The sequence below is a fragment of the Trichechus manatus genome, unplaced genomic scaffold (genome assembly GCF_000243295.1).
Source record: "Trichechus manatus latirostris isolate Lorelei unplaced genomic scaffold, TriManLat1.0 scaffold00015, whole genome shotgun sequence".
In the NCBI taxonomy this organism is placed as follows: Eukaryota; Metazoa; Chordata; class Mammalia; order Sirenia; family Trichechidae; genus Trichechus; species Trichechus manatus.
In genome coordinates, this window is record NW_004443951.1 from 24,159,521 (window position 1) to 24,171,894 (window position 12,374).

The 12,374-nt window shown below is 41.9% G+C and overlaps 1 protein-coding gene across 1 annotated transcript in view; it reads left to right on the forward strand.

Moving 5' to 3' along the window:
* Positions 1–12,374, forward strand: part of CSMD2 (CUB and Sushi multiple domains 2) — a 752,464-nt gene that overhangs the window by 654,404 nt on the left and 85,686 nt on the right. The window contains exons 47-48 of the mRNA XM_012554226.1: positions 4,898–5,075; positions 6,386–6,531. Coding sequence (XP_012409680.1) covers positions 4,898–5,075; positions 6,386–6,531 — 324 coding nt within the window. The remainder of the gene's footprint in view (positions 1–4,897; positions 5,076–6,385; positions 6,532–12,374) is intronic.

Sequence of the window (12,374 nt, forward strand, 5' to 3'; positions counted from 1 at the left end):
TCACTTTTCTTACATTTCATCAGTTGCTTGAAATCATACATTGTAAATTGCTTCATATTTGAACCATGACTTTTTCATATATTTTCTGTTTTTCCTAAAGCATCTAAATGCTTTTAATTTTTTCTTGTATAATTTGTTTTTCTTATGTCCTCTACTTTTCCCAAAAATCTCAATCGTATTTCTTATCGTATGGAATTCACCCCTCCTTTTTCCCAGGAGACTTCCCTCCAGCACTCTTCCATTCTCCTACTCCAATCTGAACTGATTGCACCCTCAACCTGCTACATGAGTTCTGCTAGGATTTTCCTCCATTGCTCTGAATTGGATCCACTATTTCCTAGATCCTATGCCTTCCTCTTTGTTGGTTTGCTTTCTTGTTTTCTGGAGGACATCCTCAAAACACCTTCCTAACAAAGGTGTGTTAGGTCCCTAAATGTCTGAAAATGTCTTTAATGTCCCTCAAATTTAATCGATAGCTTCAGTGGGCATTGAATTCTACATTGAAAATCATCTCTCCTTTGAATTTTGAAGATGTGGCTCCATTGTCTGTAGGATCTAGTGTTGCTAATGAGAAGCTGGATGTCAGTGTAATTCTTGTACCTTTCTAGGTGATCTGTATTTTCTCTCAGGGGGCTTTTAGAATCTTCTCCATATTCTTGGTGTTCTGAAATTTCAATGGGATTTTTTTCCTTTGTCTGCCTCAGCATCCAGTAGACCCTTTTAATTTCGATGTTTGCATTCTCTCTTCAGCTCTGGAATATTTTCTTGAATTATTTATTCAACCATTACTTCTCCATTTTCCCTGTTCTCTCTCTCTGGAACTCCTGTTAATCAATGTTGGACCTCCTGGATCAATCTACTGTATCTTTTATCTTCTCTCTCATATTTTTAGTCTTTTATCTTTTGTTGTACTTTCCAGAAGATTTTTCTCAACTTACCTTGCAAATATTAAATATTTATTAAATATTTTATTTCGGTAATCATAGTCTTAATTTCCAGTGATTCTTTTTTGTCGCTAGTTGTTCACATTTCATAGCATTCTGTTGTATGGATGAAATATTTTCTCAGTTCTCTGAGGATAAAAATGAGAGATTATTCATTTATATTCTCTTATGTACTCTAAATTATCTCTATTTTTTCCCTCTGTGATCATTTTTTTTTTTTCTGTTTGTTTTTCTTGGTCTATGTTATGTTGCATATTTTCCTCAAATATCTGCTGATGCCATTCACATTTGAGAACGATGCAGTAGAAGGCCTGACTGTGAGTTCTGTGTACGTATGCAGGGCTAGTCAACCAGCAAGCTTTGCCTTCAACTGGGCAAGTGGAAAGCATACTGTAACAACTGGGGACTTCTTGTCTTCATTGGATTTGTACCCCAGATAACCCCAGGGGTAATTATTGCTAACTGCTGGCAAGAGATGATCCTCAAAATATCAGTGGTTAACACAATGAAAGTTTATCTGTTGTTCCTATAAAGTCCAAGGTAAATTTGGCAACTCTTCTCCATCTTCTAGCTATTTCTAACTGTAGCCCTCAAACTCTCTCTTGCAGAAGAGAGGAGACACAGCAGTTCTGTCTCAACCAGAAGTGACACATGTCACTTTTACTCACAGTTCTTTGACCAGAGTCATTTATATGACTCTATCCTAACAGTACCACCACCCGTCTGTCAGTTTGTCATACTGTGGTGGCTTGCATGTTGCTGTGATGCTGGAAGCTGCCACTGGTATTTCAAATTCCAGCAGGGTCACCCAACGTGGACAGGTTTCAGTGGAGCTTCCAGACTAAGTCAGACTAGGAAGAAAGGCCTGGAGCTCTACTTCCGAATACTAGTCAATGAAAACTTTACAGATCACAACAGGATATTGTCTGATATAGTTCTGGAAGACGGCACAGGATCAGGCAGCGTTTCATTCTGTTCTACATAAGGTCTCCCTGAGTCAGAGCCAACTCAACTAATGACAACGATAACCTAACAGTAAGGGAGACTGGGGTATGAAGGAGCACATGGAGGGTCTTTGTTCTAATCCTGCCAGGGCCGGAACATTCAGTTCTTCTGAAGGTGAACTCTGTTTTTGTTTGTTCCAGTTTGTTGCTTGAGAGAGGAGATAAGTGCCTGCCTGCTTGTGTTCTGAGGGTGCTGATGGAAGGGTGCGGCGATGTCAGTTATTCTGTCTACACACTTACAGTGAATCCCTGTTTTCCTTCCCATGACTCACTCCTACCCTTGCTGCAACTCTTACTTCTGAGCCCCAGGCCTCTCTGGGATTTCTTAGAACAGATTCAGCTCCCTCCTCATGTGCACTGGACTGAAAGCTGCATCTTTTAGAAATTTGTTAGGATCTCGTAACTGTTGATGGAGTCTTCTCATTATCTTCACTGTGGACTTTATTCCCTTTCTATTCCTAGTTTATCTTTTATGGCATCACAGGAGAGAAAAGAATTCCTTTTCTCTGCATGCCACCTTGAACCAGAAGCCCCTCTCCCTCCTTCTTTGAGAAACCCTCTTTTCCTTGGCTCCTTTGACCCCACCTTCTCTTGCTTTTCCTATCACCTTTCTGGCTGTGCCTCTGTTTTCAGTTATCTCTTCCTTTGCCTATAAGAGTTGTTGTTCTCTGCAGTTCTTTTCCTAGACCCTAGACCTGCTTCTCTTCTTTCCCACATCTACTTCTATGTCTCCAAATGCCATCTTTATCTGCAACCTTTCTCTTTCCTGAGTTCCACATCTGTATATCCAATTTCTTGCTAAATATCATTACTTATCCCAGAAGCATCTAAATCTCAACATATTCAGTATTGAACTCATCATCTTTTTACCATTACACCTGAAATCCCTATCTCGATGAAAGGCACCACCAGTCACCTGGTTACTCAGCCCTTAATTTGGACATCATCTTCAGTGCCTCCCTCTCGCTTGTCTCCTGTATACAGCAGGGGGGAAAAAAACAGTTGTGTTCAGTCTCTTCCAACTCATGGCAACCCTGTGTATGTCAGAGTAGACCTGTGCTCCATAAGGTTTTTAATGGCTGATTTTTCAGAAGTCGATCTCCAGGTCTTTCTTCCCAGGTGCCTCTGGGTAGACTCAAACCTACCACCTTTTGGTTAGCAGTCGAGTGTGTTAATTGTTTGCACCACCCAGGGACCCCTCCCATATACACCAAGTCCTGTTAATTCTATATCCTAAATATCTTTCAAATGCATCCACTTCTCTCTGTCCATAGCCTCTGCCTCAATCTAGGCCACTACTTAGACGATCCCCCTCACTGGTCTCCCAGCCTTCAGCCTTACACTCCTCATCCATTCTCCACAATGTAGGGGGAGTGATCCTTCAAAACCATTAATATACTCTTGAAACTCCTCTGCTCATAAGCCATCAAGGCATCCCTGTCTCCCCTGGAGTAAATCCCCAACCCCTTATCATAGCTCACCATGTCCCTCAGGACCTGGCCCCTAATTACCTTCCAATATTCTTCACTCCCACAGACTTTATGCTCCAGTTAAGCTGAGATACTTTTGGTTTTCTAGATGTACTATGTTCTCTTGCCTCTGATTCTTAGCGCATGCTGTTCCGTATACATATAACATTTCTCTCTCTCCTACCTTGCCTACTTAGCCCTAGTCATCCCTCAGACTTCATCACTGTTTGGTTCTAAATATGAATTCTACCAGGAATCATTCCCTCCCTCACAAGACCGGATGAGGGGCTCCCCAGATGTTCCTTTGGCATTCAACTAGGATGCAAGCTCCACCATGCATTGTAGATGCCATATACTTGGCTATATCCCCAGTGGACTAAAGTGCCATGGGACAGAACAGGAGTATCCTTGCTCCCTCCAGTCTCCCCAGTGCCCAGGCCATGCTCAGCACTGAGTGGATATTCAGTATTTGTAGAAGGGATGGCGTGTCCATGCCTACTACTTCCAGGGTACATTTGCTTTTACAGGAACCCTGTCCTCTGGAGGCAGCTGGAATTCTTTTGTCTCGGTTAGATCAGCCCCCATCCAGATGTCTGCTTGATGCCCACACCAGCCAAATACACTCATTCTTCTAGTCCAGGATTTGTTTGCCCAGAATCCCTATTTATTTTGCTCCCCAATGACTGAGTCCATGGATACTTCAAGACCTCTTTACTCTCCCACCTAAAGCCTAGATCAGAATGAGCTTAAAATTGGGTGTTGCTTTTGGGATCAGAAAGATAGGGAGAGAGGATTAATTCTGTGTAGCAAATGCCTCCTCTGCAAGCAAGGTACTGGGCTAAACATTTTACATACATTTTACTTTTATCTATCATCACCACAATCCTTATGAGTCTTAGTCCCATTTTACAGGTGAGGAAACAGACACAGAGAAACTAGACTATGTGTTTAAGGTCATCTGATCAATAAATGGCATAACCATAGTTTGAACCCAACAGGAGCCTCACCTCAAGAATCCCCAACTCTAAGTCAAGACCAAAAGTAACACTCTAAGAAAAGCAAATTAAAGAAAAAAGAATGAAAGAGATACTTTCATAATTGCTTAGCTCTTCTCAGCCAAAGTACTGCAGCTGTAACCCTAACAGCCACTCCATTCCTAGGAAAGGCAGGGATAGCTTCAGTGTGTCTTCCTTCTAGCAAGTCTCTTCCATTAGAAAGAGAAAGAGGGAGGTTGGGGGTTGACACAGGCCCACAGAGGCACCTGCAGTGAAGACCAGAGAGCCAGACAGGGTGTGGTGTGTTGGGACTGATGAACAGAGCCAGGCACAGCCATCCTCAACCCTGTCTCCTCTCCCCCATCCCACCCAACCTCCTTGAGCTGGATGATTTGTGCTGGGAACTGGGACTTCACTGGGAAATCATCAGAATTCTCAGGTGATCTCCAGCACTCATCTGTGTGTTTGTGTTCCCTCTCTGGCAGTCCCCTGTGGTGGGAACATCACCTCTTCCAATGGTACTGTGTACTCACCGGGGTTCCCCAGTCCATACTCCAGCTCCCAGGACTGTGTCTGGCTGATCACCGTGTCCATTGGTCATGGCATCCGCCTCAACCTCAGCCTGCTGCAGACAGAGCCCTCCAGAGACTTCATCACCATCTGGTAGGGCCAGGTGCCAGGTCAACAGCCAGTTAGAACGGAGCATTAGTTGGGCTCTAAACTGGGTTATCCATCTATTTGATCAGAAAACCAAGAGCTGAATGGTTCTAAAATGGCTGTCAGCCTCCTGGATTTCAAAGAGACATCGTTGATGAGCCCTTATGACTCCGTGGAGGGAGAGGGATGGGAGGGTAGTGGCTCCCAACCTGGGGTCTAAATCGTGCTATGGGGTCAGTGAAAGTACCACCGGGTACATGAAGGAGGGTGGGGCGGCTATGAAGATTATTCTCAGTGTTTCCCGAGTCCAAACCAAAATTCTACATTTACTCTGGATAAGCTACCCATATAGGGTAGAATTTTGTGAAGTCCAACTGGTCATCTCATGCTGATGAGAAGCTCTGCATCAGTGCTGCCCAACAGAACTTTCTGCAGTGATGGAAATGTTTATGTCTGTGCTGTCCAATACAATAGCCACTAGCTACATGTCCCTGTCAAGCACTTGAATGTGACTAGAGTGACTGAGGAGCTTATTTTAAATTTTATTTAATTTTAATTAATTTAAATGTAAATAGCCCCCAGTGGCTAGTGGTTACCAAACTGGACAGCTCAGTTCAGAGTTATATAGTTAGAATATCTTGAGTTAATTTTAAAATGAGAATATAAATTATTAGTTGATAAATGCATTTTCCTAGACAGTTTTTCCCAAACTACCACATCTTTGGACAAAAATATAATTTTAAAATTCCTTTGGCTGGAGGTTGCTACTATTTTGGGAATGAGCAGAGGATAGTGGAATTTTCATCCCAAAATTCCCAGGACTGAATAACGTTAACCCAACTGTCCCGGGTTAATTTCCAGCTTAACCTCCAGATAGTAGCTAGGAACAGATAGGAAGGACTAGATATGGCCCCGGGTAGGAAATCCTTCGCCCAGAAAGGCAACATAGACATATCTGTTTGCTTGGGGGACAAGGAAATGGGGCTGGCATGGATATCCGCATGAGCTTCCTACAGCTCTTCTCCAGCCCTGTCCTAGCCCTGTTCCATGGTGAGAGCTTTGCACCAGGAACCTATTTGGGAAGGCTAGGTAGGCGAAGAATCAGGTGAATGAGGAATCCGTGTGAGTCTCTCCTACTCTATCAACTCTGTTAGAGACCATTGGGAGATATTAGAGAGAAGCGTCTAGGGCACTGGGGAAAGACTGTTGGGTGCAGGAAGAGTCACAGCCACTTACACCAGGTGGACAACAGCACTGGGTGGAGTAGACAGCCATGGTGACTTGTGACATACCAGGACCTTCTTTCCTACATGCAGGGATGGACCACAACAGACAGCTCCACAGCTCGGAGTCTTCACCCGGAGCTTGGCCAAGAAAACAGTGCACAGCTCATCCAACCAGGTTCTGCTCAAGTTCCACCGTGATGCGGCCACAGGTGGGATCTTCGCCATAGCCTTCTCCGGTCAGTATGGAAGTCTGGCCTGGTGGGCAGGCCCAGGCTCTCAAGTCAAGGCTGGGCTAGACTCCTGGCCCTTCCGTTCACTAGGATGTGACTTTGAATGAGCTATAAAACCTCTCTGGGCCTCCATTTCCTCAGATTTATGATAATTAAATGTATTAGCATACATGAAAGCTTCCAGCACAGGGTTCCCCAAGTGCAAGTTTTCTTACTCTTCTACATGACCAAGGAAGAGAGGCACACAAGGCTGATCCTCCATGCCAAGTCCAAGCTCAGAGGCAACAGGGTGAGGATGCCCATCCTGCTTGTTCCCATCAGATCACTGGCTGAGTTGTCAGTTACCTTTGCCCAACTTGTCCCTTAGCACCTTCTAGGGTTCCCCCACTCCAAAGGACTCCCAGTGCTTCTGCTGACCTCACAAGGAGCACTGGGTTTTTGTGCACCAACGAAGGCTTGGAGATTTCAAGTAGACGGAGGAACAGAACGATCCAAGTTGGGTTTGTCAGTATCAATAGTCTGTTTTCTAAGAGTCCAAGGTTACGGGCCTGGATATAATTTCCTCATGGTTGTTATGGTGGACACTACATAAAAAATTTGTAGAAATTTCTCTGTGGGCTTGTCCCCCTGTAGAATAATCCTACATGTTTACAATTTACAGAGTATTACACATATTTGAACTAGAAATAAAGAAAGCTGGATTTTATGTCTGGTTTTACCTCGGGCTGGGTACGTGACCTTGCGCAGTTTCCTTCCCCACCTGATACCTCAGTTTCTTCATCTGTTGAGTGAGGGGCTTGGAGTTTGTGACCTTTAAGAATTCTGTGGGAGTCCTTGAGTGGTGCAAACAAATAACATGCTTGGCTGCTAACTAAAATATTGGAGGTTCAATTCCACCCAGAGGTACCTCAGAAGAAAGGCCTGGTGATCTACTTCTGAAAAAATAAGCCATTGAAAACCCTATGGAGGGCAGTTCTACTCTGACACACATGGGGTTGCCATGAGTTGGAATTAACAGCAACTAGTTAAGAATTCTATGAGGTTATGAGGCAGAAATTATTACCTCCATTTCACAAATGAGGAAATGAGGCCCAAGAAAGGCTTGAGGACTTGCCCCAAACCACGTGGATAGAAATGGGAATAGAACTAAATCCTCTCAGTTTAGAGAATAATAATAAAATGAACATCCGTCACTGAGCCTAAGAAAAAGAATGCCACTGCCTTTGAGGTCCCTGGGTGCCTCCCCAACACATTCTCTTCCACAACCCCCAGAGTTTACCATGATCCTGAAGAATTTTTTTGTTAATCATTCCCTTGCTTTTCTTTCTAATTTTACTCCATATGTGCCTCCCAAAAATATATGTTACTTAATTGTGCCTTTGTATCTTCTATGTAAATAGAATTATTCTATAATTACTCTTCTGTGACCTGCTTTTTTGACTCAGCATTAAGTTTTTGATATTCATGCTGATGCGTGTGACTGCGCTTAGTTCATTTTTCAATGCTGTATAGTATTCCAGTTGCATAAAAAAACAGCAATTTATCTAATCTGCTAATGGACATTTTATTTTATTTTAAACAATATGAACATTCTGTATATTCCTTTCTGTGAACATGTACCAGAGTTTCTCTGGAGTACAGGTGGAATTGCAAGGTTGAAAGTGCTCACATATTTAGATTCACTAAGTAATGCCAAATTTATCTTATGAAATGATTATAACAGTTTACACTCGTATTATTTTCTAAGGATGCCGTAACAAATTACCACAAACTGGGTGACTTAAAACAACAGAAATTTATTCTTTCATAGTTCTGGAAGCTAGAAGTCCAAATTCAGACTATCAGCAGGGCCACGCTCTTCTCTGAAGGCTCTGGGGAAGATCCTTCCTTGTCTTTTCCACTTTCTAGTAACTTCAGGCATTCCTTGGCTTGGGACAGCATCACTCCAGTCTGGGCCTCCATCTTCACGTGGCCATCTTTTCTCTGTGTCTCTGTGTCTTCACATGGCACTCTCCCTGTCCATATCTCTCTATAAGCGTCTTTTCTCCTCTTCTTATAAGTATACCAGTAGGATTGGGTTAGGGCCTACCCTACTCCAATATGGCCTCATGTTCACTGAACTACCATGTTTTTACGAAAATAACGTGTGCTTTGTTTCTTTGCCAACCCCTCCCTCCTCCTGCGAGATATTTTCGTAAGCACTGCTATGCTATTTTTTTTTTTTGACATGTTGCTGTAAAAAAATTATCATAGAGCCCTTAAGAAAATACCTTGTGGTGGGGGAGGGAGCAGTTGGCAAACAAACGGAGAAGGTTCACATTATTTGCATAAAAATAAGGTAACTGCAAAGATGCTATTTCCAAATAAGGTCACATTCACAGGTACCAAGGGTAAAGACTTGACATACCTGTTTTGGGAACACAAATCAACCCGCAGCAACACTCTTCCCAGCAACTGAGGTGGAGCTCCCATTGCTCTACACCCTTGCGAACTCTCAGTTTTATTGGGCTTTTTAAATTTTGCCAATCTGGTGGATTCATGGAATGGCATTTCACTTTTCTGTTAATGATGAGGTTGAACATCATTTTATATCTTTATTGACTGTACGCTTCCTGCTCTGTGAAATGCCTGCTCCCCATATAGCTTTCCTCTTCCAATGAGAGAAAGATAATGAACAAGTAAGTAGAGACCTAAAATCTTTGCAACTTATACTAAGTGCTATGAAAGAAGAGGTTAAGACAGAGAACAAAAGGGTAGAGAATCCCCCTTTAGGTAGAATAAATATGGAGGCCTCTCTAAGAGGTACTATTTGAAATAAGAACTAAAGAAAGAGAAGGAGCTAGACTTGCAAAGAGTGGAGAACGGGTGTGGGGCAGGGGAGAGAAAGTATCCTTTCTATAGACAAAAATCAAACCTAAGTAAATTTCTCTTCGTACAAGGATAAATAAGCGGAACAGAAAAATATCTTAAGGAGACCTGTGAAGAGATTCCAAGGCACTTTAAAGAATGAGAAAATAGGATTTGAATTGCAGAGAAGATGCTCATGAAAAAAACAATAGAGTTTAAGAAATAGGAGTGAATCTTGGGAAGAATCTCCACCTGGCATATAAGCCTAGATAACATGAACTCCAAATACAAGGTGGGATGTTAAGACAACAGGCAGAAATGAAAAGGGACCTGATTGAAAGATAAATAAAAGGGGACCTGAATCTCTTCCCTTCCTTTCTTTTCCTGAACAATTCGGACCTAAAGCCATTATTAGATAGCGCAGAGCAAGGCAGGTGTTCACATGGTCAGGGAGGGAGGGGAACCACGATGACCCAGGCCAGGCTGTCAGAGGGTAGGATGGCGTTCACACTGAGGGACGACTTGGCCCAGGAGTTGGATCCTGCAGAGGTAAGAAGGATGTCAGAGTTCTGAGCAAATGAAGGTGCATTTGTACAGGGTGGTGAAGGGCATCCACCTAGGGCGACAGGTCTGCAAGGGAAGCCAGAGAGAGGGTAGTCAGAGCCCACGTCAGAGGACAGCACTCAGGGCAGTAGAGACAGGAAATTGGTTACATACGGGTGATTGATCAAATAAGTTAATACATTAAGGACTACAGAAGGCAGATTTCTCACTGTCAGAGAAGAAAATTAGAAATACGGAAATAAAGAAAATTAGAATACACCCAGTGGTGATAGATTTGAATTGGAAGTATCAGAGTGAGCTTATGGTTTTCAATATATAGAGACAGATAAAAAGGAAATATGGATGTAAATGTGTGTCTGTATTATGGGTGTGTGAACATACCTATACTGTTTAGCGCTTTCAAATGTGAGGGTTTTGGAGCAATGACCCTTCAACAACAATCAGCACAACTAGCACCATATCTTGGTTTCTAAGTACTGTTTTTCACTCAAATGGACCAGCAGGGCTTCTTGGAGAAATGACTGATTCCAAGACGAGTCAGGGAAAGTACAAGATAAGCCTGGAACATCTTGTGGCACAAAGCAAGGAAGTACTCAAGGAATGGTGAAGACATGTCAAAAGGACATAGAAGCTAGCCTGAAAAGGCTCCCACTGACCAAGTTGGAGGCAATTTGAGCATCAAAATCTTTAATGATAGTAACAAATGGTAACCTGTTGAATAAAATAGAAAACCATGAGTCCATACAGATATAATAAATGAATATTTTAATTACAAGTTTATGGAGGAACAGGATATTTACATAGATTCAAACTACTACCTAATGCAATAATCACAAAAGGGAAAAGAATAATTGTACAGTGGAGAAGCCTGGCAGACACCACCTTAATAAAGTGATCCAAGTGAGCATGATCAATGATGGGACAAATCGAAACCATGGTCCACCTGAGAAGTTGTCTTAGTCATCTAGTGCTGCTGTAACAGAAATACAAGTGGATGGCTTTAACAAAGAGGAATTTATTTCTTCACAGTAAAGTAGGATAAAAGTCCAAATTCAGGGCATCAGCTCCAGGGAAAGGCTTTCTCTCTCTGTTGGCCTTCTCATCAATCTTCCCCCAGACTAGGAACTTCTCTGCAAAGGGACCCCAGGTCCAGAGGACACGCTCTGCTCCTGGCACTGCTTTCTTGGTGGTATGGGGTCCCCCTGTCTCTCTGCTCACTTCTCTCTTTTATATCTCAAGAGATTGCCTCAGGACACAATCCAATCTTGCAGATTGAGTCTTGCCTCACTAACACAACTGCCACCCATCCTCCCTCATTAACATCATAGAAGTGGGATTTGAAGCATATAGGAAAATCACACAATACTGGAAATCATAGCCCAGCCAAATTGATACACACATTTCGGGGGGGACATAATTCAATCCATGACAGAAGGCATGATGAGAAGTACTCAGCATCACTTCTGTGATCACTCAAAGGTGGACAACCTGAATTCAAACATGAGGAAACATCAGATAAACCTAAATCAAAGGACATTGTGATCTAGTAGCATTGGACCTCGTCTAAATTCACCAGGGAGAAGGAGAATCAAGATCAGCACAAAACTGATTTCTGTGAAGTGGAGGTCAGACATAGCTTCACTCTCCCACTTTGTCACCATTTCTGACACCAGCTGACGTCCACAGTCTCAATTTGAATCATTACTCAAGGATGTATTCCACCCAATGGGGGATAAACCAATAAGTCAAAATAGAGAAGTTGTGTAAATGAGAAGATAAAAATGAGAAGCATTGATACTAAGCACAGATTTGTCTAAATAATAATTGAAAATATAGATTCAAAGTAGAATACAGCACTAATATTGAAAATATTTAAATGATAGTTTTATATTTAAAAATACCCAAGTAGATGGAAGAGGGATAGGAAAAAGGGAATGTTCTTCTGTTTCATGGAGATGGAATCAATTGATATTATTCAATTTTTGACCTTGATAATTGGAGAAATAAGAGTTCCAAGTACATATTTTAGCCACTAATAATTTAAAAATAGGGTGCAATACTTCCAAATAACTAGAAGAAAAAAGCAAGCAAAATATAATTCATATATATATGTGGTAGAAAACAAAAGAAACTAAGGAACAAAGATACAGAAAGCACAAAATAAGATAAAGCTGTAAAATACAATCATTTAATTATGACAAATGCAAATTTATTGAAGTGCAATTCTCTATTAAAAAAAAAGACTTTTAGATTAGGTTAAATAAAATCTAACTATATTTTCTTTACCAGGAGCGTAAGTAACTAAGACAAAATGACAGTTTAAAAATAAAAGGATGAACAGTGATATATTGGGCAAACACAAACAACACAAGTGACCATCAAAGAAAAAAGCAGAATTCAAAACAAAAATTATTGAATGGTGTGATGGTTAAGATTGC